The 27,199-nt window shown below is 43.9% G+C and overlaps 1 protein-coding gene across 1 annotated transcript; it reads left to right on the forward strand.

Moving 5' to 3' along the window:
- Window positions 1–3,793: 3,793 nt before the first annotated feature.
- LOC124775171 lies at window positions 3,794–26,745 on the forward strand. The gene is made up of 2 exons (XM_047250011.1): window positions 3,794–5,036; window positions 26,582–26,745. The coding sequence occupies exons 1-2, from the start codon at window positions 3,794–3,796 to the stop codon at window positions 26,743–26,745; spliced, it is 1,407 nt and encodes a 468-aa protein (XP_047105967.1).
- The last annotated feature ends 454 nt before the right edge of the window (window positions 26,746–27,199 follow it).

Below are 27,199 nucleotides of genomic sequence, written 5' to 3' on the forward strand. Positions count from 1 at the left end.
CAGAGGGGCGCTTTGACAGAAGCTGTCCGGATATCTAGGAATGTTGAATTGCGTGTTGACTTTCACCCATGCTGTGCAGAATACCTTGAGAGAAAATTCCATGTTGATTTTCGCACGAGCGGTGCTTTCTAAATCTATTCTGCTAAATGGACAGAAGCTTTTCAGTCTCAAGAAAATTCATTATATCCGAACTGCTCAAGAAATCTGCAGCAAACCGATGTTAAAGATATTAGTCTGTTATTGTCCGGGTACGTTCTTTCAGCCATCTTGTGTAAAGCTATCATCTGCGCATTTTTCCTTCCGCCTGAGACGTCACGCTGGGCGTGTGATTCACGATACATGTAAGCTAAGTAAGAAGTTCCGTTTGTTGATTTGTTGCTCACAGAATTTCCTTCCTAATTTTCTGTCACATTGTTCGGATCAAACGGCTGCCTTCTTGTAGTGCGTTCTCGATTTGTACCTTGTATGTTAATACCCATTCTTTCCCCCAGGATGACCACAGCACATATACAGATTGAGAAGACCGAATGTTCTTTTTGAAACATTAATAGTAGGTTAACAACGAGTATGGTTTTAAAGTCAATAAAATTTGTGTTGATGAACTTCTTCTGAGGATACGATGTTCAGTATGGCCTCACGGAATTGCTTAATCTGAATCCATCGCACAGTGAGATTACTTAGTTATATCGGTGTCATGCTTGCACACTTTTCGCGATTCAAGGTGACTCTGCCGAGAATAAGGTGAATATTCCATTTTGGTTGTAACGTTCGTCAATACATCTATATCATGAAAGTGTCGTTAAAATGATCTAGAAAAATTTCCCAAATCGGTACGCAGAATGCAAATGAAACTCATTGCTAATGGTAATCATATTCAAACAGTACGCTTCATATCCAATGGCGCCGTGTGAAAGGTTCGTAAAATTGCACATCGATTTAATATAACAGTTGCGCCACCGCGCATTTACTGTATATTTTGTTTCCATTCTCTTCCTTACTGATAAATATATTATCAGACGAAAAGCGAGATCTAGCTGAATATTATGTTATCGACATTAATGTTGGTTCATCTCCCTGCACTTAGATTACACTGTTTGAATCAATACATCAGGCAACCTATTTTTGGGCTTTATCTGTGCCTTGACGCGTTTCGGGCTTTGACCCGTATTCATTTAGAGCGATACATTCATATACTCGTTAATACCACGTTTTTATCGCATGCATTGTGAATATTGCAGCTGCCCCGTTTAAAATAACAATTCGTTTCCCAATTATAAATTAAAACCATAATATTGTGTATGATCTGCAATTTATTTTGTTAACCGGTTTTCAGCTTACAAGGCCATCATCAAACTTTAAAATTTCCGTCCAACGGGGGTACAATATTCTTAAAAAACGATGAAAAAATTGTTACCCCTCAGGAGCGAAGTACGATTGCGGAGTAAATGTCGTGCAGTGGCAGTATAATTAGTATATATGAAGCAGGTGTCTGTTCTTTCGGACATGTCCGAAAGAACAGATACCATCGGTGACCATCCAGCTTGTTAGAATGAAATTACAATGAAATGAATACCGTTGGCTGCATACAGGCGTTGATTATTATTTTATTTATTTATTTATTTATTTATTTTCTTTCCCATTTTGTTCGTTTCGTTATGGTTCGTTGTATTTCGTCGTGGACGTCACATTACATCCGTCGAAGCTCGTTGTTGATGTTTTCACTCAGTTTTTACTTTTTATTTTTTTATTACAGAGGGCATCCAGCTCTCTGACCAAACACGCTGAGCTGCCGTGTTGGCATCCATCTGAGCCACCAAGGACACAGAGGATAGTGCGACTGCAGGGACTTATCGCTGGCTCGCCTCCCGTGAGATCCACATTCTCAGCTTATTGTGCCGCACTGTATCCTGAGTGCCCCTGCCAATTATACTCATTACTCGCCTCGAGTAGCCGATTCCTGTAAGAGTTGGGACGCTGCTTGTGCATCCGCACAGAAGAAGATGGCCAAACGGCCAGTGAGCATTAACTGTAAATATATATGAAAATTGTACTATTCTTTCGGACATGTCCGAAAGAACAGATACCCTATTCATACATATATAGTTAAGGCTCAGCTGCCATTTGAGCATCTTCTTCTGTACGGATGCACAAACAGTGCCCGAACTCTTACGCAAATCGGCGACTCGAGGCGAGTAAAGAGTATAATTGGCAGGGGCACTCAGGATACAGTGCGGCACAATAAGCTGAGAATGTGGATCTCACGGGAGGCGTGCCAGCGATAAGTCCCTGCAGTCGCACTATCCTCTGTGTCGTTGGTGGCTCGGATGGACAGAGCGTCTGTCATGTAAGCAGGAGATCCCAGGTTAGAGTTCCGGTCGAGGCACACATTTTCAACTGTCCCCGTTGACTTATATCAATGCCTTTATGCATTCATTTCACTGTAGTTTCAGTATCATTAATGTCGTGCATTCCGCAGGGGGCTCCCGTCTTGGGAGTATGTGGGTGGCAACCACACGGGCCCTTAGCTAAGCCTGGCATTACTTCCACTTACTTGTGTCAGGCTTCTCCTATTTCCTTTCCTATCCGGCCCCCCTCGGCCAACTCTTGGTTTCTTCGACCCCAACGGTATTAGGTTTCCGAGGCCCAAGGGTGTCTTTCACTTTCCTCTCTAGTATCTATTATCTACCCTTCGACCCAACGGCGAAGCGAGCGGAAGAAGAATCTTATATCCCAGGTTCTCAAAGATCGTGGAGGCGGAAGAGGTCATGCCAGACGAACTGGCTGTAAAGGCGCCGCTCAGCCATCATTGAGCTCGCGGCAGTTCGTTGCAGTTCTGGTACCTGAAGTCACATGTCACATACATATGTGCCGTGATTAATTGTTCCAGAATTATAGTGTGTGGGTCAACTCCTCGCAAGCTGTAATCCACCTTAAAGAAATTCACGCAAATGGCAATTTCTCCTGTCATTTTCTCTAAAGACCAATGGCGATGGGATAAGGACGATGGTAGCAGGCTCCGGGTGAGGCTGGAAGCTACTAGTCTGGACCTGCACACTGGCGGCAGGTGTGTGATGGTCGCCTTCCTGAGAACCCGTGTGACTACTCGGGAATCCGGTCCTGCATCTGCGGCTGGGCAGGCCTATTTAGGATGACCGCTGCCCACCCTGAATGGGGAAGGCCCTAGAAAATGTGGGCTAAACATCGGAAGTCACACTTGAACCGGGCTGGGAATCCGCACCCAGTAGGTCACTCCTTATACTGCGGACGTAAACAAAAGAAGAATGAAATGATTATGACAATAGGGACATGGAATGTCAGGACCCTCCTGGACGTGAACAGCCGGCCGAAGTGGCCGTGCGGTTAAAGGCGCTGCAGTCTGGAACCGCAAGACCGCTACGGTCGCAGGTTCGAATCCTGCCTCGGGCATGGATGTCTGTGATGTCCTTAGGTTAGTTAAGTTTAACTAGTTCTAAGTTCTAGGGGACTAATGACCTCAGCAGTTGAGTCCCATAGTGCTCAGAGCCATTTGAATTTGGACGTGAACAATTACAGACCAGAGAGAAGAACCGCTCTTATCACCCAAGAACTAGCCCGTCTAGATATAGACATAGCTGCCTTGAGTGAGACAAGACTCTCAGGTTAGGGACACATTAGTGAGGATCGTTCAGGGTACACCATCTTCTGGAAGGGAAAGGATGCAGGAGAACCACGCATCCATGGTGCAGGATTTGCCGTAAAAACGAAAATAGTGAAAGATCTTCGACTTACACCTGTCTCAATTAATGAAAGACTGATGACTCTTAGAGTACCCATTGGTTCAGACAGATTCATCTCCTTCGTCTCTGCATATGCTCCTACTTTAGACAGTGATGAAGACACAAAGAATCAGTTCTACCACCAACTGAACAGTACTCTCTCTAAAATACCCATTCAAGATAAATTAATTTTACTTGGTGATTTCAATGCCAGAGTGGGAAGGGACAACCGTTTTTGGAGAGATGTCATGGGTAAACAAGGGGTGGGAACCTGCAATGCAAATGGGTTGCTACTTCTTGGTCTATGTGCTGAGCACGAGCTTTTCATCTCCAATACCCAATTCCGTTTGCGTAACCGCTATAAGACCACATGGATGCACCCACGCTCCAAACATTGGCATCTTATAGACTACGTTATTACGCGACAGCGTGACAAGAAAGACATTCTCATCACAAAAGCAGCACTAAACATCGATGAGTGGTGGACGGACCATAGACTTTTAGTCAGCCGTTTGAGAGTACCAAAGTATCGCAAGCCACGATCCCACTTTTCAAACCCACCACGCAGAAAATTCAACATAAGCAACCTGAACAACAAAAACGTTCGCTCACACTTCCAAGACATACTGTCTGAACAACTTAACAAAGCTCCAGCAACCACAGATGACGTCGAACAAGAATGGACCACATTAAAGAACATCATCAAAGAAACTGCTGAGAATGTTGTTGGTTGTAGTGCACGGAAAAGAAGTGACTGGTTTGATGACAACCACGGAGAAATCCAAGCCATCATCAATGCAAAGCGGGATGCTTACCTATCCCTTGCTCAAGATCCATCCTGCGCAGAAAAGAAAGCACACTTTCAAGAACTCAAGCAGAAATGTCAAAGTGAAATACGAGTAATCAAGAACAAATGGTGGCAACAGAAAGCCACAGAACTCCAAAATCTTTCTGATGCAAGGAACCTGCGTGGCTTTTATGCTGGTATTAAAGAGCTGTATGGACCTATCCGCTCCTCATCAGGAGCACTGAAAGCTGCTGACAACTCCACCATTCTTACTGAAAGTCAGGACATCTTAAATCGTTGGAGAGAGCACTTCAGCTCACTGTTAAACAGCCCTTCTGCTGCCGCTGGAGATTTTCTCAAAAATGTCCCACAGCAACCTCCAAAACCCTGGCTGGCTGATCCTCCAACTTTTCAAGAATTTTGCAAGGCACTCAAGAGTGTGAAACCTGGGAAGGCTCCTGGACCTGACAGCATCCCGATGGAGCTTATTGCGGGTGGCGGCTTGTCTCTAAAAACTAGACTCTTCTCACTTATTATATTAACGTGGGAAACCCGCAAGGTACCAGCTGACTTGAAGAACTCCACAATTGTCACCATCTTCAGAAAGGGCGACAGAAGCGTCTGTGGTAACTACCGGGGAATATCTCTACTCTCTGTCACTGGAAAAATTTTTGCAAGAATCCTTTTAAATCGCCTCCAGACACTTTCAGAGACTATACTACCTGAGTCTCAATACGGGTTTCGACCTTCAAGAGGGACAATTGACATGATCTTCTGTGCACGACAACTACAGGAGAAGTGCAGAGAACAGCAAAAGCCTTTACTACTTGTTTTCTACGATCTAGAAAAGACCTTTGATACAGTTCCCAGAGAAGCCACGTGGATGGTCTTAAAACGCTTCGGCTGCCCTGAACATTTTGACCTGATTGAAGCTCTCCACGTTGATATGACTGGACAGGTCCTCTGCCAGAATGAAATGACTGGTGAATTCCCAATAACAAGTGGGCTTAAACAAGGATGCGTTCTTGCACCTACATTATTTGCATTGTATCTGGCAGCTATGCTTTACGAGACAGCCGTAAACAATGCAGGAATAGAACTAAAGTACAGGTTTGATGGAGGATTATTCAACCAGCCCAGACTCCATTCAAAAAGGTTCACCAGTACCACTCGTGTGACAGAGCTGCAGTATGCTCATTCACCTGCAGAGTTGCAGCTGTCAGTTGATTCCTTCAGCAGGGCATACGAACGATTTGGTCTCTCCATCAATATTCCAAAGACAAAGGTGATGGCGCAGCCAACTCCTGGCTCCTCCGTTCCTGACTTCAGCATATCCGTCCATGATACACTCTTGGAACAAGTGGACCATTTCCTCTACCTGGGAAGCATACTTTCATCCAACTGCTCATCTGGAAAAGATGTGGAGAATCGATTACGTGCTGCACATGTAGCATTTGGTCGTCTTACAAAGCGTGTCTTCCTGAATAAAGACCTAACACTGTACACCAAACTGATGGTGTACAAAGCTGTAGTCATTTCCACCCTGCTATATGGTTGCGAAACCTGGACGTTATATCGCTGCGATCTGAAGAAACTAGAACGCTTCAACCAACAGAAGCTAAGATATATCATGAACCTGAAATGGGATGACTTCATATCCAACACGGCTGTTCTAGAGGAAGCAAAAATGAATAGCATGGAAGCTCTTATCATTGGGCATCAACTCAGATGGATCGGACATGTCCAGCGGATGAAAAATGACAGACTTCCACGCCAAATGCTGTACAGCGAAGTGAGCACAGGTAAAAGGCCACGAGGTGCCCCTCTCAAACGTTATAAGGATCAGTACAAGAAAAATCTGAAAAACGTGAACATCGATCCGAGTAACTGGTCCACAATAGCAGAAGACCGAAGTCGCTGGCGCTCAGTTACCTCAAATCCTCTTCAAAACTTTGAGCTGGAACGTCGAAGAATGGAGAATGACAAACGCCAGAGACGTAAACTCCTCCAGGCTCAGCCACGTCCTCCACCTTCCATCAGCTGTAATGTCTGTGGCCGCCTGTTCCACGCTAGGATTGGATTGCTCAACGACACTTCCACGCCTGAACCGTGACAAAGGAAATCTCAGGAGAGAAATGAAAACTCGGATACGAGTATCAGCCGACGACGACGACGAATGTCGTGCAGTGGTAATGATTGTGTAAATTAAACAGCAAATAAATATAAAGAGAAAAAAGAGAAAAACGTTGAACGAAACCCGCAAAACTATGCCAAGATAACAATTTAAATTACATTAACACTCAAAATGAAATAAAATTAATACGTCTCCTCCCTTCACCATGAGTCTCCCTCATACTCCCTGCTGCCAGCACTCCTATCTAAAATCTGTCTCTTAAGTAATGTCTAATTATAACGGTACTTATGATCTACGAATATAAACTCTATATGTATGTATTTTTTCAGGTGTACCTTTCTAATTGTTTATTTCACTTTTTGTACTAGATGTAGTTTAACATGCCTACTAAAACAAATGAATGTAAAATAAGTAGAATGCCTGGTTAGATGTAAGAGAGGGCCTGATGGCCCTAATCTTGCCAGGTTAAATAAATCAATAAATAAAAAATAAATAAATAAATACTGAAGAATAGCTTGAAGAATTACCACAAATGGAAAGTTATACTGTAACAGAGTAATAGTTAATTGACAAGTCTAACAGAAATACGTAAGCTAAATTGCAAATTAATGGTATAAACAATTTTTGCTTACTGCAAGAAAGATACACGTATTATAAGACAACAGAATGTATGAAGTAGAAACTTCGGAGCATGGAATGTCACGTCAGTTAACAGAGCAGGCGGATTAGAGAATTTAAAAAACGAAATGGTTAGGTTTACGCTAGATGTAATGGAAATCAGTGTAGCGTTATGGCAGGAAGAAAAGAACTTCTAGTACATGTGAGTAATGAGTTCATCATCATCATCATCATCATCATCATCATTTAAGACTGATTATGTCTTTCCGCGTTCAGTCTGTAGCATAGTCCCCTTATAAAATTCCTCCATGATCCCCTATTCAGTGCCTACATTGGTGCCTCTTCTGATGTTAAGCCTGTTACTTCAAAATAATTCTTTACCGAATCCAGGTACCTTCTCCTTGGTCTACCCCGACTTCTCCTACCCTCTACTGTTGACCCCAAGAGTCTCTTGGGTAACATTGCTTCTCCCATGCGTGTAACATGACCCCACCACCTAAGCCTGTTCGCCCTGACTGCTACATCTACAGAGTTCATTCCCAGATTTTCTTTGATTTCCTCATTGTGGACACCCTCCTGCCAATGTTCCCATCTACTAGTACCTACAATTATCCCAGGTACTTACATAACCGTAACCTCAACCTTATTGATAAGGTAACCTGAATCTACCCAGCTTTCGCTCCCATACAACAAAATTGGTCGAAAAATTGAACGGTGCACAGATAACTTAGTCTTGATACTGATTTCCATCTTGCAGAAGAGAGTAGATCGTGGCTGAGCGCTCACTGCACAAACTTTGCTACACCTTGCTTCCAGTTTTTTCACTATGTTGCCATCCTGTGAGAATATGCATCCTAAGTTCTTGAAACCGTCCACCTGTTCTAACTTTGTTCCTCCTATTTGGCACTCAGTCCGTTTATATCTCTGTGCCCCTGACATTACTTTCATTTTGGAGATGCTGATCTTCATACCATAGTCCTTACATTTCCGATCTAGCTCTGAAATATTACTTTGCAAACTTTCAACCGAATCTGCCTCAACAACTATGTCAGCCACATATGCGAGACTGATTATTTTGTGTTCACATATCTTAATCTCACCCAGCCAGTTTATTGTTTTAAACATATGATCCATAAATAAAATGAACAACAGTGGAGACAGGTTGCAGCCTTGTCTTACCCCTGAAACTACTCTGAACCATGAACTCAATTTACCATCAAGTCTAACTGCTGCCTGACTATCTATGTAAAGACCCTTAATTGCTTGCAAAAGTTTGCATCCTATTCCATACTCTCGTAGAACAGACAATAATTTCCTCCTAGGAACCCTGTCATATGCCTTTTCTAGATCTATAAAGCATAGATACAATCCCATGTTCCACTCGTAACACTTCTCCATTGTTTGCCGTAAGCTAAAGATCTGGTCCTGACAACCTCTAAGATGCCTAAACCCACACTGATTTTCATCCAATTTGTCCTAAACTAATACTCACACTATCCTTTCAACAATACCTGAGAAGATTTTACCCACAACGCTGATTAAAGAGATACCTCTGTAGTTGTTACAATCTTTTCTGTTTCCATGTTTAAAGACTGGTGTGATTACTGCTTTCGTCCAGTCTGATGGAACCTGTCCCATCTCCCACGCCATTTCAGTTATCCTGTGTAGCCATTTAAGACCTGACATTCCACTGTATTTGATTAGTTCCGACTTAATTTCATCCACCCCAGCCGCTTTATTGCACTGCAATCTATTGACCATTCTCTCCACTTCCTCAAATGTGATCCTATTTCCATCATCATTCCTATCCCATTGTACATCGAAATCTGAAACGTTACTGGTCGTATTTTCAGCTACATTGAGCAACTCTTCAAAATATTCCCTCCATCTGCCCAAGGCATCAACAGGATTCACCATCAGTTTTCCTGACCTGTCCAAAATACTTGTCAATTCCTTCTTACCTTCCTTTCGAAGACTACTAACTACACTCCAGAATGGTTTTCCAGCAGCTTGACCCAAAGTCTCCAACCTGTTTCCAAAGTCTTCCCAAGATTTCTTCTTGGATGCTGCAATTATCTGTTTGGCTTTGTTTCTTTCTTCAACATAACTTTCTCTGTCTGCCTGAGTTCTAGTATGTAGCCATTTTTGATACGCCTTCTTTTTCCTATTACAGGCTGCCTTGACTGTGTCATTCCACCAAGCTGTTTGCTTCATCCTACCTTTACACACTACTGTTCCAATACATTCTTTAGCCACTTCTGGTACTGTGTACCTGTACCATGTCCATTCCAATTACTGTAATTGACTACATTCTACTAACTGGTACGTTTCTGAGATCACTATTATGTACTTGTGCCTGATTTCCTTATCCTGAAGTTTCTCCCCTCTTATCCTCCTACATATGGACCTGACCTCCTGCACTTTCGGCCTCACAATACCAATTTCACTGCAGATTAAATAGTGATCAGTGTCATCAAAGAATCCCCTGAATACACGTGTGTCCCTCACAGCCTTCCTGAATTCCAGATTATATAGTCAATGACAGATCTGGTTCCCCTGCCTTCCTAAGTATACCGGTGAATGTTCTTATGTTTAGAAAAGGAGTTTGTGATTACTAAGCCCATACCGGCACAGAAATCCAAGAGTTGTTTCCCGTTCCTGTTGGGCTCCATATCCTCTCCAAATTTACCCATAACCTTTTCATACCCTTCTCGTTTTCCAATCTTGGCTTTAAAATTACCCATGAGCAGAACACTGTACTTATCCTTGACTGTAACAACTACATCACTGAGAGCGTCATAAAAACTATCCATCTTATCTTGATCTGTCCCTTCACAATGCGAATATACTGACACAATCCTAATTTTCTTGCTAGACACTGTCAAATGTATCCACATCAGTCGTTCGTTTACATACCTTACTGCAACTGCGATGGGTTCCATTTCTTTCCTGATGTAAAGCCATACACTCCATTGTGTTATTCCTGCTTTGACTCCTGACAGGTAGACCTTGTATTCTACCACTTCCTCTTCTTTCTCACTCCTTACCCGATTGTCACTAACAGCTAAATCGTCCAACCCCATCTTACTTGCAGCCTCTGCCAGCTCTACCTTCTTCCCAGAGTAGCCTCCATTTATATTAATAGCTCCCAATCTTGTTACCATTCGTTTGACGAGTCGTATCTTAGGAGTCCCTGGTTTGTCAATTAGAGGCGGGACTCTGTCACCTTCAAAGGTCCGAGGCATTTTGCTCTGATTGTTGCCAGCATCATATTTTTAGTACCAGGGAAGCAGGTTGCTAGCCTTACTTGCCCAGGGTCCCATTGAGTTTTACCCCTAACGGTTGAGGGACTAACCGGTGGATTTGGTAGTCTTTGCCGTCTGAGCACAAAGGTGACCACCACTCAGAACATGTCCGAAATGCCCAGCCTTATTCCAAAGTAACTGGTATCCCGACTGTCAGGACCACTTACTTGGCCACTCATACGTTGCCCGTGGTTCATGAACTACGACACGACAACAGGAACCCACACCATTAGTTACAAACACAAAATCAAATAGCGGTGTTGCAGAAGTTGTGAATAAGAAAATGTGAATTAAAGCAAGCTGCTGTGAACAGCATAGTGAAGGGCACTATCGCAACCTAGACAGACACCCATCCAACGCCAATTGGTGGAATCCTAAGGAAGTGTAGCCTACCCACCAAGGAGGTAGGGTACAAATCCATCGCTCGTCGGCTATGGACTATTACTCGTTATTCTTGGATCTTTGCCGGATGTAGTACTGATCGATGAGCTGACGACGCCCAAAGGAGGGGAGTGTGTTTCGTCTATTATTAAGTTTGTAAGAACGAAATCGTCGAAAAGATGATCATCGAGTTTTAGTGGCAAACTCTACAAGAAAAGCGTTGTCCATCTAGGTATAGCCTACTGTTTAAGTTCCGTGAACGTAAGTTACTTTAAGGGTCAACCAGTATATTGCTGCCTTCGACGTGTATTTTGCGAAGGTGGTAAAATTAGCGATAATCTCACTCACACATGAATTCACCAAGAGCCGTCTCGTGACTGGAACAGGAATGGGGTGAAATGCCAGACGTACACAATGTGCACTCTCCCACACTCCATTATGTGGTTTGTGGAGTGTAACTGCAGATGTAGATGTAGAAGGTTCCTTTGAAAAAGACGTGGTCATTTCCATCCCCATCCAAGTAAGGACTCCACATCTAAACACGTCATCGACTGTGTCCGGACCCGGCTTCTTTCCGTATTACTTCTTCGGAACATGTTTCTTTGAATTCCTTTGTAGGACATCACCATCCACGTGCAGGCCTACAGTAAGATCTCGTGAAAATTGGAAAATATGAATGCAACGCCTACCTACAGAGTCACCGAATGTCTTCTGCGCTTGCCACTTCCATACTATGAGCCCTCTTCAGTAACATATGGCACTCGCAGTTATTATACTCTGTATGTTTTCAATCTCAGTCGATGGTTTCCTTGTCGTCCTTCTTAAGGTGCTATGAGCGATTTACTTAAGTACTACGGTTCCTCAGACAAATATGGTATTTTCATTTATTTAACCTGATTTCTAATCAAGCTTTTAGGGGCGAGCTGTCAGCAGCCACATTGCTTCTCTTCTTTCATAAGATTAGATAATTTATAAAACAACATAAAATGGTTTTTGGACTTCCAAAAAACGATCATATTTATATGACAAGAAGGTGGTGTCGTGTTTTTCCTTTGTGGGGATGATGCGATGTGTCTCTTGATAACTGCAGTCAGGGATTATTATGTGAGAGGTATTGGAAGGGATGCTGTATGGAAAAGGATTTCGGTTGTCTGTATGGGAAGGAACCAGCAGGTGGTATGTAGACTTATGGGAAGGCAGCCGATATTTCGACTGGTGCAGGCCTGTCACTTTCATGGCAAAAAGGCAGAAGTAAGCGCAAAATTCCGGAAGATAATACACACACACACACAGACACACACAGACACACACAGACACACACACACACACACACACACACACACACACACACACACACACACACTGTAAACACTATCGCCACCACACAACCAAAGATGACCGAAGCTGGAAGTTATCGATAGAGAAAATTGCTATAAAAAGTATGAGGTAGCATTAATTCCACCCTTATGATTTTTTAAAAAGAAAGAGCAGGATTCCACCCAGAATTTAATTAAAAATTTCCTTCTCTATTTAGAATGTTACTTGCTATTATAATCTCTACTACTTCCTCACCAACACTATCCCTGTACTTGGAAGAGCATGCCAGAACATCCGTAGTGTTATGTTACATAGGATGACATTGTTCTGCAATAGCCGAATGGTTGTGTTGTAAACGAGTGTGACGCTTATGCTCAATACTACAGCAGGTTGGCCGAGCTGTTCTAGGCGCTACAGTCTGGAATCGGGCGACTGCTACGGTCGCAGGTTCAAATCCTGCCTCGGGCATGGATGTGTGTGATTCCCTTAGGTTAGTTAGGTTTAAGTAGTTCTAAGTTCTAGGGGACTGATGACCTCAGAAGTTAAGTCCCATAGTGCTCAGAGCCATTTGACCATCAGTACTACACTGTTTCTTCACGGTGCTTATAGTCTGATCAATATGTGAATGCCACACTGCCAGGAACGCTATAGACAACCACTTTACGGAAACCAAGATCGTCCTTAACGGTGTCTAAAAGGACCCTAAGCTTAGGCAGAGGTCGTATTTCTGCAAAATATGACAATATTGTTGGAGATGCTCCCTGGGCAAGCAGAAAAGCCATAGACCTAGGTTCCACACGGCCATTGTCACCAGTCACACGGTGCACGGGTGGTCCATAGAGCAACAATACACTTCTGGTAGGTCTTTCACTATATCCGTTCTGATGGAAGGTGGCTTCAGGACAGGTTAACTCAGCTGACAAATTCTCAGGAACTGGAATGACATGGACCCTGTCAACCAAGGTGCGAACTATTACTTCACGCTGATTCGTATGGTAACAGCTATCAGCTTGCAGATACAAGTCAGATAGTAAACACTGTCTGTACTGATCCCAAAAAAAGTGTTGAGAGAAAGACTAACAGCCTACTGAAGGGAAGATCCTTTTCGCAGGAGACTATCAAGAGTGTGAAAACTTATTTCGATGTTTCCCCTATATTATATGGTCTCCGGAGATCCACAACGAAGGGTTTGCTCCACGTTCGAGTGTTAGTAACGTTGGTGCTCACACGTATCATGTAGAAAAACACCTGCCTATTATGTTGAGCCTCTAGTTGATAGGTGTGTTCATCAAATTAAGATCTCGGCGGATTTCTTACGTCAGTGAGAGCGAACGCATCTGAATGACACTGATATTCTAGTTGGGAAAAAAAAATGTGGTAAGGACTATGGGACCATATTGCTAAGATCATCGGACCCTAGGCTTACACACTAATTAGTCTAACTTAAACTAACTTACGCTGAGAACAACACACACGCACCCATGCCCGAAGGAGGACTCGAACCTCCGACGAGGGGAGCCTCACGAACTGTGACAAGACGCCACAGACAGCACACCGCACGGCTACCCCGCGCGGCTCTAGCTAGATTAGGGTCTTCTCTCTCTTCACTCGTGTTACTCTCTCTCATTTGTTACAGTTAACTGAAGTTAGGTATGATGTTGGGGTAGCGAGTCTATTTGGACATGTGTTGACTTACACTTACTTTTTCATATGACCGGTACTCTGAGCAGACAGACGCAGTTCCGATGGGTTTGGGTTGGGTTGTTTGGGGAAGGAGACCAGACAGCGAGGTCATCGGTCTCATCGGATTACAGAAGGATGGGGAACGAGGTCGGCCGTGCCCTTTCAGAGGAACCATCCCGGCATTTACCTGGAGCTTTTAAGGGAAATCATGGAAAACCTAAATCAGGAATGCCGGACGCGGGATTGAACCGTCGTCCTCCCGAATGCGAGTCCCGTGTCCTACCACTGCGCCACCTCGCTCGGTTAGTTCCGATGGACAGCACGTTGCCACCCATTACTGCGAATTTGTTTATCGAAGGCTTGGAGGAACGTGCCTTGGAGTAGATGACTTTCAAACCTACGTGATTTTTCAGATATGTAGATACTTTTGCCTCACGGAATTGAGAAACTGAACAACATTTTATGACAGCTGAATTCAACCTAACCGCATGTTTGTTTCATAATATAGGTTGGAAAGGATGAGTGCCTCCCCTTCCTTGATGTGTTGGTGAAGAGGAAGGTTAATGGTTGGCTGTGACACGCTGTTTGCACAAAGCCTACTTACTTTGACTAGTGTCTGCAGGCTGATGGTTTTCATTAACCGGTTCAGTGTGAAAGGGTACCTCGTACCTCGGTTCATAAGGCCAACGTTATTTCAACCACTGATAGTTTGTCAACTGAGTTGAGGTCACCTTCTGTCAGAACTGTTATAGTGAAAGACAAATCAAACGTATGTTGTGCTGTCTACCAATCGTGCATCACATGAGTGGTAACACTGAGTTGGTAGCACGGTATAAGGCCTGCCTGCCTTACGAAGGAAGCTTCTCCAACAAGATGGCCGTACTTTTGAGTAATATGTAGCACGTGTTTCTCGACTTCCATCTAATACTAGCGTCCTTTCAGTTTCCGTTAAGCATAACCTTGTTCTGCGTAAGGGGGGGACGGGTGTCTGTTGTATTCCTAGCAGTTGTTGCATGTCATATGTTGGTCAGACTATCAGGACCACGGAGAACCGGTTACTGAGCATAAGCAGCACACACATTTATAACAGCCGAGGAAATCGGCTACTGCAGAACATGTCTTCGCAGTGGTCATCCTTTGTAATTTAACAACAAGGCGATTCTGACATGCGCATCCAGCCATTTGGATAGTGTTATTATTGAAGCAGCTGAGATTAAATTAACGTGTAACCTAGGCTAAATATTTTGCTTTAGTTCAGTATGGAATCCTGCTCTCTCACTTGGCGAAAAACAGAAGGACAGAACTACGCTACCTCACCCGTTGTTTAGTAATTTTAACTCTCTGTTACCTATGGTGTCGGTGGTCTTTGATAGTGTGGAGGTACTAGCGTGAGTGTGTGTGTGTGTGTGTGTGTGTGTGTGTGTGTGTGTGTGTCTATCTTCCGGAGTCGTTCTGCAAAACGACGTTTAAAATTCACTTGCACAGTCCTTCCTTGCTGCAGTTTTCCCTTGAAAGTGACTGGGTGTACACCTACCTAAATATCGGCGGTTGTCGACGACTTCATCCACTTACATTCCTGTAAGTTATTTTATCAATGTATACGCCAGGAGAAACACAGATCTGATGCTGCGAGTGATTCGGGAGGCCAGCTGGACGGTCAAAGAATCTGTCATTCGCAGTTTGTATCGTAGTTTATTGTTGAAGTAAAGGGTAAATTTTACAAATGTATAAATGGCTATTGAAATCATCATGCGGGGCGAACATGGAGTTCAAGTTGTTCCAGAATATGGAGAAAGTGACAAATGTTTGCAGTAGCGGAATACGAGTTTTAACACACAAACTTTAGTAATGTACATTTACCATTTACCAGTGTGTGATTTAAATACGAAATGGATACAGCATAAAAAGACAAGTTGCGTCACTACATACAACGACATAGGAATGGAGCCATTGTGAAGCTAATACGACGGGGCTGGGGTGCGTGTGGCCTCTACACAGAGTGCTGGGCTATGACGTAGACAGCAACGCCACTGGCCACTGCCACTAATTACGGACCTGCAGTGCTCACCTGTTCCCCTTCCACGTTTCACACACACACACACACATACACACACACACACACATACAGAACCGGATCTACGATATTTCCGAACTGGGGCAAAAACTTGATAGTGCCCCCTCCCCCCTCCCCGAGCAATTGAAATACAACATAAAAAAATTTAAAAAATTCGATATTTCAAAAACAGGTTCATTTTATAGCGCATACCCCCCTGAAAAGTTTGACATACAAAACATAAACGTTCTAGGAAATGTAAGGCATATTATTTGGTCTTAAGTGAGATAAATTGCGGTGCAACGACTCTCCAAACAGCATTCTTCTACCGCACGTGACTGTATATGGCTCTACGGTCGCAGGGTCGAATCCTGTCTCGGGCATGGATGTGTGTGATGTCCGTAGGTTAGTTTGGTTTAAGTAGTTCTAAGTTCTAGGGGACTGATGACCTCAGATGTTGAGTCCCATAGTGCTCGGAGCCGATTGAACCATTTGTATTTGGCTCTGTGTAATTCAAGTATGTATACTTTGTAATGGAGCCCATCAAGCCTATACGCACGAACTAGGAGATTAAAGTGCCATGGAGTGCCTCTCCTTTTCTCAGTCAGCCGGTTTGACATCCTACCCCTACCCTCTCCCCTTTAAAAAGCTTACTGTTAGTACTGGGTGAGATTATTTGTAACTGGGAGACCGAGATATGTTGAGACAATTTGCACTGTCTGATGCCTATGAGCTAATAACTTTCTCTCTTGTGTGACATAAAATGAAATATGAGAAACATAGAACCAATAAAGACCAGAGACAAGCAAGACAGTAGACTTTTCTTCAATCCTTAGGTCCCAGCATTTTTTTCTCTCTAAACTTTCTACAGCCTTATGCGAAGTGCTTTCCCTTCTGAGAAAGAATCTACACACATGAAAAAAGTTTTGCATCATCCGCTTCAAAGAACTCCTGAAGACAGACGTTGACTGTGGATATTGTATCATAGACACAGTCCCTTCGACTGTTCCGAGATGTCACGAAACCACAGCATAGATTTAACAACCATGCATGAGCAGCTCATACACTCCTGGAAATTGAACTAAGAACACCGTGAATTCATTGTCCCAGGAAGGGGAAACTTTATTGAAACATTCCTGGGGTCAGATACATCACATGATCACACTGACAGAACCACAGGCACATAGCCACAGGCAACAGAGCATGCACAATGTCGGCACTAGTACAGTGTGTATCCACCTTTCGCAGCAATGCAGGCTGCTATTCTCCCATGGAGACGATCGTAGAGATGCTGGATGTAGTCCTGTGGAACGGCTTGCCATGCCATTTCCACCTGGCGCCTCAGTTGGACCAGCGTTCGTGCTGGACGTGCAGACGGCGTGAGACGACGCTTCATCCAGTCCCAAACATGCTCAATGGGGGACAGATCCGGAGATCTTGCTGGCCAGCGTAGTTGACTTACACCTTCTAGAGCACGTTGGGTGGCACGGGATACATGCGGACGTGCATTGTCCTGTTGGAACAGCAAGTTCCCTTGACGGTCTAGGAATGGTAGAACGATGGATTCGATGACGGTTTGGATGTACCGTGCACTATTCAGTGTCCCCTCGACGATCACCAGTGGTGTATGGCCAGTGTAGGAGATCGCTCCCCACACCATGATGCCGGGTGTTGGCCCTGTGTGCCTCGGTCGTATGTAGTCCTGATTGTGGCGCTCACCTGCACGGCGCCAAACACTCATACGACCATCATTGGCACCAAGGCAGAAGCGACTCTCATCGCTGAAGACGACACGTCTCCATTCGTCCCTCCATTCACGCCTGTCGCGACACCACTGGAGGCGGGCTGCACGATGTTGGGGCGTGAGCGGAAGACGGCCTAACGGTGTGCGGGACCGTAGCCCAGCTTCATGGAGACGGTTGAGAATGGTCCTCGCCGATACCCCAGGAGCAACAGTGTCCCTAATTTGCTGGGAAGTGGCGGTGCGGTCCCCTACGGCACTGCGTAGGATCCTACGGTCTTGGCGTGCATCCGTGCGTCGCTGCGGTCCGGTCCCAGGTCGACGGGCATGTGCACCTTCCGCCGACCACTGGCGACAACATCGATGTACTGTGGAGACCTCACGCCCCACGTGTTGAGCAATTCGGCGGTACGTCCACCCGGCCTCCCGCATGCCCACTATATGCCCACTATATGTCCGTCAACTGCACATACGGTTCACGTCCACGCTGTCGCGGCATGCTACCAGTGTTAAAGACTGCGATGGAGCTCCGTATGCCACGGCAAACTGGCTGACACTGACGGCGGCGGTGCACAAATGCTGTGCAGCTAGCGCCATTCGACGGCCAACACCGCGGTTCCTGGTGTGTCCGCAGTGCCGTGCGTGTGATCATTGCTTGTACAGCCCGCTCGCAGTGTCCGGAGCAAGTATGGTGGGTCTGACACACCGGTGTTAATGTGTTCTTTTTTCCATTTCCAGGAGTGTATTAGACAGGGGGGGTGCGACAGCCGATCACTTCCAGTAATTCCACCAGGAAGGAGGTAAACAACACATGTTGTCTGTAGATCAGGAATGCCTAGACGTTCAATACCGCGGTTCGATCACGTCCGCGTTGTTACTTTGTGCCAGGCAGAGCTCCCAACAAAGGAAGTGTCCAGGCGTCTCGGAGTGAAGTAAAGCGATGTTGTTCGGACATGGAGGAGATACAGAGAGACAGGAAATGTCGGTGACATGCCTCGCTCAGGCCAAGGGCTACTACTGCAGTGGATGACCGCTACCTACTGCATATGGCCCGGAGGAACCCTGACAGCAGCGCCACAGTGTTGAATAATGTTTTTCGTGCAGCCACACGTCGTCGTGTTACGGCTCAAACTGTGGGCAATAGGCTGCATGATGCGCAATTTCACTCCTGACGTCCATGGCGAGCGCCATCTTTGCAACCACGACGCCATGCAGCGCGGTACTGATGGGCCCAACAGCATGCCGAATGGGTCGCTCAGGATTGGCATCACATTCTCCTCACCGATGAGTGCTACACATGCTTTCAACCAGACAATCGTCGGAGATGTTTTTGGAGGCAACCCGGTGAGGCTGAACGCTTTGGACACACTGTCCAGCGAGTGAAGCAATGTGGAGGTTCCCTGCTGTTTTGGGGTGGCATTATAAGGGGCCGACGTACGCCGCTGGTGGTCATGGAAGGCGCCGTAACGGCCGTACGATACGTGAGTGCCATCCTCCGACCCATAGTGGAACCATATCGGCAGTATTTTGGCGAGACATTCCTCTTCACGGACGACATTTCGCGCCCCTATCGTGCACATCTTGTGAATGACTTGCTTCAGGATAACTACTTCGCTCAACTACAGTGGCCAGCATGTTTTCCAGACATGAACTATATCGAACCTGCCTGGGATAGATAGAAAAGGGCGATTATGGACGACGTGACCCACAACCACTCTGAGGGATCTACGCCGAATCGCCATTGAGGAGTGGGACAATCTGGGCACACAGTGCCTTGATGAACTGGATTATAGTATGCCACGACGAATACAGGCACGCATCAATGCAGGAGGAAGTGCTACTAAGTATTAGAGGTACAGCTGTGTACAGCAATCTGAACCACAACCTCTGAAGGTTTCGCTGTATGGTCGCACAACATGCAATTTGTGGTTTTCATCGTGAATAAATATTGCTGAAATAATGTTTATGGTGATCTCTGTTCCAGTTTTCTGTGCGGGGTCCGGAACTCTCGGAGCCGAGGTGATGCAAAACATTTTTTGATGTGCGTAATACCTCACCAAAGTTCGTCTAACGTTTGTTTAACACTGAAAGAGCTGTTTACACGAAAGTACCCAAGACTGGTGTGGTTTTCCGATTTGATTATGTCTATTTCGTCATAGTCTGCTGGATAAAACGAAATGGGCCTTTCTAATATTGCAGCAATTGTAAAACACGTCAAATAAGGGTGACTGTTTTGGCATAAATGTTCATTTTTTCTACCCCATTTACATAAATAACACCAGAGAATACAATTCATGATATGCCAATATCTAACGTCTATTAGGCTTATTACAATCAAAAATTCTTACGTTAGGAAATAGTTTGACATTTTGTTCATACGCTCGTACGCTCCACTTTCTCAAGCATGAGATCGATAAATATTTGTACGAAATTTTAATATAAATTTGGAATCGTCATTTTCGTCCATATACTTTGGGTTAAGTCCCCGTTTGTCCTCCTTCACCGCGTGGGGTAGCCGCACGTTCTAAGTCGCCTTGCCACGGACCTCGCGGCTTCCCGCGTCGGAGGTTCGAGTCCTCCCTCGGGCATGGGTGAGTGTGTTGTCCTTATCGTAAGTTATATTGAGTTGTGTGTAAGCCTAGGGACCGATTACCACAGCAGTTTGGTCCCATAGGAACTTATCCCCAAATTTCCAAAATTTTCTTCTCCTTCCTCACTCTAACAAACAATCTTCTCATCACTAATTCTGTATCTGTTTCTGCCATTGTCGAAACTTATTCTCCACTTAATTTCTCTAACCCTGCCAGAATCACCAGTTTAGTTATCCTGCGTTTATGCTCCGGTTAGGCGTTATTACGAGTTCGTACAGCGCGTTTCCCGCTCCATTCCGAGAATATACCTTACGCGGCTGCTAACTGGGATTGTACGACTGGCCCTTAGTACGTATCGTAGCGATCTGGAAAAACAGTTCTGTTAAAAGTTCGTTTTCTTGAATACGCAAAGATGATTAACATGTAATCATTCTTACCATTTTTTACTGTTAGTCGTTTATTTCCACTCTGGTAGTCCGAATGTATAGATTTTGTTAATAATTATTACAATGCTGATCATTTGCACACCTGCTCAACAACTTAAGCAAGCAGCGATTGGCATTTCCCTGTTCAGATTTATGCGGCTCAGCTCGTATAGCCCTGTCCCCTTTTGTCTGTGGAAAAGTTTTTTATTTCTGGATGCGACGGGGATTCTACTGACAGAACCGTCACGTACACTATGCACAGATTCGAAAATCAACATATGATTAGTTCAGAAAACTACTTAGAATGTGTTCAAAAAATTTCAAAAACCATCAGGAATGCGTTTCAAAATCATATGAACAGTCGATAGACCAAAATGCGTTGGATGCTAAGAGTTTGTGAAACAAGGTTTTTTTCTTCAAGAATACGAATTTGATGCCCCCTGAAATTGCTGATCGGTGCAGATGCCTTGGTTTGCCCCCCTCGCCCTCCGCCCGCGTCCGTAGATCCAGGCCTGAAACACACCGTAAAACACACACACACTCACACACACACACACACACACACACACACACACACACAGTGAGTTATACAGCCCGTCACCAACGTTGCTAGAGATTCCTGTTTGTCGGAAAACTTAACGTTCCCAGTTTTTGTGTTCTGTCAGAAATACGGATTCTCCTCCGAAATCTTCCGATTTATATTTTCAATCTCTTTATCTATTAATGTTTTATGATGTAATAGATGGTATTCCTCCGATGGTGTGAATGCCCTGCTTGTAGTCGGTAATCGCTAATGATCGGAATAAAGCAAACCCAGTTACAGTAGCGCAGCACTTCGTTTACACTGAAAGTTACCCAGTTTACATGGCTACGTAGGTTCAGCATTAAACAGGTAAATACGGGATCAAGTAGTGATTCCAATGTCTCATCAGAGAGGTAAGAATAAATAACACAATAGAGCACGGAACATAATAAAGAATGGGAACATGATCCTCTTTTTCGTGGGTGGATAAGTAAAAGGAACAGAGGTTTTATTATTACTGTTCCTCAGATGATCAATACTTTAGTCTAACACACGGGAGGAGTGATCTGAAGAAACATGTAACAGTGAAAAAACATGTGAAAAATTGTAGTACTGTTGCGAAACAGATTACATTAACTGAATTGCCTTCTGTGAACGTTGGAATCAAATTAAGTAATTGTACCAAAGCATGTGAAGTACGTCTCGCTAGTTTTGTTTACGAACACGACTACCAATAAGAGTAATACAGCACTTTCCCAGTCTGATAAAAGCAATACGTCCAGATTCTGAAATTCTAAAGGACATCGAGTGGCGTAGAACAAAGTTAACGGCCATTATAAATATCGTGACTGGGAAGTAAAGTTTGACGCAATTCGCTGAACTTCTCAAAAGAAACCCAATTTCCCTTACTGTAGACTAATCCACTGACAAGGGTTGAATACAAAATTTATATATAGTAGTTCGTATAATTACAAATAGTAAAACCAATGACAAGTTCCTTGGAATTATTGCTGTGAATGAAGCTAATAGCACTACTTTGTGTGAACGTATTGTTAGATTTTTAATGACCTTGACATACAATGCAAATGAAACATGATAGGTTTTGCTGCAGACGGTGCAGATTTAATGACTAGGAACTACCCTTCATTACGTACATTTCTGCACGAGGACATACCACATCCTTTCATAATGAAATGCATATGTCATTCATTTGCACTTAGTGCTTCGCGGGCAAGTCTCTAACTGCTAAGAGGAATTGAAGATCTCGCAAGAAATGTTCACAGCTATTTTCAGTCAAGTCCCAAGCGTGTAGCTGAGATGACGGATTTCAAGATATCTTAAACGTAAAACCTCACAAGATACTACATCAATGTCAAACACGCTTTTCTTAAAGGTAGTTGTTGCTTGACATCTCGAGGAATATGAGTCCTTGAAGCAGTATCTTACCGATGCCTTCTTGAGCGAACGACTTCTGGCCTGTGAAACTATACTGCAGATATTGAACAGTCGAACTTCAGAACAGTTTCTTCAATTTCTGGATTTCGTACTGCCGTTATTCAACTATCTGAATTAGAAAACGAAGACTGAATCACCACAAATTCATGTTATTTGGCGCGATGCAGTTGAGAACAATTTTGGGCTGCTTCATGAAAGATGAATACCTTTCGTCTTGGCTGGTTAGCTTGCGTGGGGGTTTAGCTCCGAACTAAGAGCTAGACATAATCCTACGTGAGACACTGGGATGGGGGCCCTCAACCCCGACGTGGCGCGTCCCAATGTCTGGTAGGGGAATCTCCTGTAGATATGCAGGACAGGTGTGAATAAGACCTAGCCAAATAAGCAACCGCGGATCAGCTGAGATGAATAGAAAGTGGTCAACGGCTTCAATGGTAGAAGAGGACATATGTCTCAATGGTAGAGAAGGCAGAAGAACCGAATATCGAATCCACTTTACGTCTGACTTGGACTGAGCGGTGAAGTGATTAGCGTCTGCCTACGCAGTAGGTACGGCTGCACACCTTACGTTCCAGGAACTAGCAATCCCAAGTCCTAAACTCCCAGTGGGAACACTGGACAAATCTTCGATTACAAGCAATTATGATTCATGAGAGTAACAACAGAATTACCCTAGGCGGTAATCCATTCACCCGTTAACGGACGGCAACTGGGTCTTCGGATTCTGGGAGACTTGGGCTACCTTGATCACAGAGAAAGTCGGAGTTCTCTGGCAAACTACCACCAAAGAGGCCCACTCACATCGTGACCTTGAACATTAACACCTTACGACAACTGGGTAAACTACACATCTTCATGTCAGAATTAGATCCATGAAAGGAAACACGCTTTACAGAAGAAAACTCACTAGACTATGGTAATTACCATATCTTCAAAAGTAAAACAGATAAACGAATAGGAAGATGTGGCACCCCACTCCTGGGTATGGCATTTGTCGTTCAGAAGAGCATAGCTGATTCGTGTAAAGAAGTCACCCCCATGTGTAACAGAATAATGCGAACGTGCATACAACATGCAAACAAGAAATACACATTAATTAATGTACATAATGTACATAAGAGAGATCTGATAAATGTAGAGCAGTTCTGGTCCAACCTCGAGATTATTATGACATTAGTCCACAAAGATGACACAAAGATATTGCTGGGCTACTTCGATGCCCAGATTGGCAGAGGAAAGGAATACCCAAAAAGACCGTAGGCAAATTCCCCGCCCATAAATGCAACAACAAGAATGGCATGAGACTCATTGAACTGTGCCAACAGAGCAACCTAGAAATAATGTCCACCTCAATGAGGAAACATCCTCGAAAACAGTTGGAAATCGTCTTCACGGTCTCTCGGAGAATATCAGATCGACCACGCGGCCATCACACACCCCTCACAGAAGGACATTCATGATGTGCAAGTCGGAAGAGGAGCCAACATTGGCTCTGACCACTATCTAGTGCGGAAAAAAGTGAAATTTACTCAGAAAGGAATCCGAAACAAGAAAAATCACCTTCAAAAATTCGATACCAAACAGATCAAAGAAAGCAATATAAAAGAAGAATGGGAAAAGGAAAGCACCTGGCATCAATTCCGTAACAAGACAATCAAGAGAGTCAAAGAGGCAGGCAGCACCATTGAAGAAGAACACGAAACACCCGTGGTGGGACTCCGCATGTGAAGAAGCACTGGAAGAACGAAAGAGAGCTTTCCATAAATGTAATTCTAAGAAGTCACTGGAGACGCAACAACATTATTTTCAGACCAGAAAGGAAGCCTCAAAAATTATCAGACAGACAAAGAGGAGGCACATGAAGGACCAGTTGGACTCGATAGAAAAAGACTTCCGAGACCACAACACTCGGGACTTTTACAGGACGTTCTCAGGGAGGATTTGAGGATACACCCCTCAGAATTTATGTTTCCAAAAACTAAACAGCAAACTCTCGCTGACCAACCTGGATATTTGTAGAGACTTGGCTCGCTTTTTGTCAGAGCTACTCAACTGCCTGGAGCCCACATCAAGATGGCCCAAAGAGACTCCCGCACAAGTAAACCGAGAATCTCCACGACCTACCAGAGAAGAAATCCATAGACACGTCTTCAGACTCAAGAATAACAGGGCATCTGCAGAAGATGGTATAGTTGCAGAACTATTGAAGAACATAGGCCCAAATACACTTGAGGAGCTCACACAAATCATCATAGACATCTGGAAAGGTACCGGAAGAATGGAAATGTGCAGTCATTCATCCGTTACACAAGAAAGGTGTCAGAACAGATGTCAATAACTACAGAGGGATTTATCTCCTCAAAGTCACCTACAAAATTCTGTCCGTGTGTCTTCTTCAAAGAACAGAAGAACAGTTTGAAAAAAAAAAAAATGTAGCTACGAAGCCGGTTTCCGACCGGGGCGTTCTTGTGTTGAATAAATTTTCAATTTGAAGACGTTATTGAAGTACAGAGCAACCAGAAGTTCTCCAACCATCTTTATGTTCGTCGACTTCAAGAGGGCATATGATTCGGTCGATCGACAGTCCCTCTATAATATCTTATTAGAACAAGGACTTGATCGAAAGACTTTAAGACTCATCATCGAAGCACTCGCGGGCACGAAGTCAAAAGTGAAATTCATGGATTGTCAGATCCCTTTAAGATAAAGGTCAGTGTGCGACAAGGTGATGGATTGTCACCACTGATTTTCACCCTTGTTCTGGATAAAGTCATCCGAGTATGAGAGAAAGAACTGAAAACCCAGGACTACTGGAAACCCATTCAACTAAGACGAAAGAAAGATGACATCAAGGTCAGTTGTTTAGTTTTCACAGACGATCTAGCGATGCTAGCAACCTGCGAAAATACACCGATCAAACAGACTGAAGTTCTCATGGAATGCGCTGAGAAAACTGAAATTTCATTCGAGGAGACCAAGTTCATTAGCACTAAATTTGACATTCAGGAACTGAACACAAAAACAGGCAGATCAAACGGATTTCACACTTAAAATATCTCGGTGAAATCATAGAACCTACAGGGTAGGAAAAGGGAGCACAGAATGTTCTTTTACGAAAGCTCAAACGAGCATATGGGAGTACGCGTAAAATCTGCAACAAGAAATGTATGTCCATTCATGCAAAGATCAAACATTATAATACAGTGATTAAACCTAAAGTGCTGTACACGAACGAAAGCTTGGTACTTAAGAGGAAAGGTGATCTGGAGAGCATCTTGGAGACTCAAATCAAGCAAATCAACAGAAGAACTGTCCAACCTTGCCACAGATATCAGGAAACGAAGGCTGAAATTCTATGGACACATTCACAGACTCCCATCTTCAAGGCTAACTCACAAGATTTTGACACGCACTGCAAAACTGAAGAAGTCAAATATGACTTGAAGGAGTCACGGATAGGAACATCGGACATACCAGACATGAAACTTTATCGTCAGAAGATAAATAGATGGGTAGTAAAGTCAGAGAATGAAGTCCCTAAAAGATCAGGGACCAAGTGGCCCGAAGAAAGCACATAGCGAAAGAATGAAAGGTATCTGGGCTATTAGAAAGACGAATCATAAACGTAATGTGTGATCCGACAGGGTCCACACGCACATAATAATAATGGAGATGAATACCTTTCGAAGACCACGTTGGAGAACGTGCAGAATAAAAATCCCAGTAATTTTAAACCATTAGAAGATATTTATTTTAGTGCTACAATTCCTGCCACAGTCATAAGTTGAAATTCCATTCATTTTCAACTTTTAGATGATACTTATTTTGGTGCTACAATTCCTCCCACAGCCAAAAGCCGAAAACTAAGGACCAAGAAAAAGAAGTACTTCAAGTTTCTATGCTTGGACTTCGTCATCGAAGGTGTTGAACATATATACAAGAGATTTCATTTTGATGACAGCCTGTTGATGGGCTAAGAAGCTATTGAGCTTGAAAACGTAAAAAAGAATCTGTTTCATCATTTTAGGACTTGAATCGCAGTTTCTGAATTTAATTGGAGACAATGAGTTAAAACAACTAGACACAGAGCGGAGAAAGCTTCGAAATACTGATATTAACATTGTCACCTCTGATTGAACAGTATTCTGGATAGCAGCCTGAGATATAACAGGGGATGGAGGAACATGGTTTCCAAAACTATCTAAATTAATAAACACATTTTTGTGCTTGCCTCATTCACCGCATAGCGATGAAAGAGTGGTTTCTACGGTGAATAGAGTGAAAACCAAGACAAGAAATGGATTTACCAGTGGAACAATTTCAGGACTTCTCCATTGCAAGAGGTTAACAAACACTGATGCCTGTTACAACTTCAAAGCAAGTGCTGCATTTCTCAAATCAGTGAACAGTGAAATGTACAAAAATGTACAA

This window comes from Schistocerca piceifrons, chromosome 2 (genome assembly GCF_021461385.2).
Source record: "Schistocerca piceifrons isolate TAMUIC-IGC-003096 chromosome 2, iqSchPice1.1, whole genome shotgun sequence".
Classification (NCBI taxonomy): Eukaryota; Metazoa; Arthropoda; class Insecta; order Orthoptera; family Acrididae; genus Schistocerca; species Schistocerca piceifrons.

What these genes read in the sequence shown, in the direction of transcription:
- LOC124775171 (XM_047250011.1), top strand. Translation starts at nt 3,794, where the DNA reads ATGACTCTTAGAGTACCCATTGGTTCAGACAGATTCATCTCCTTCGTC. An exon ending in CCCGATGGAGCTTATTGCGG is followed by an intron (nt 5,037 to 26,581) that starts GTGGCGGCTTGT and finishes TTCAACTTTTAG; the next exon opens with ATGATACTTATTTTGGTGCT.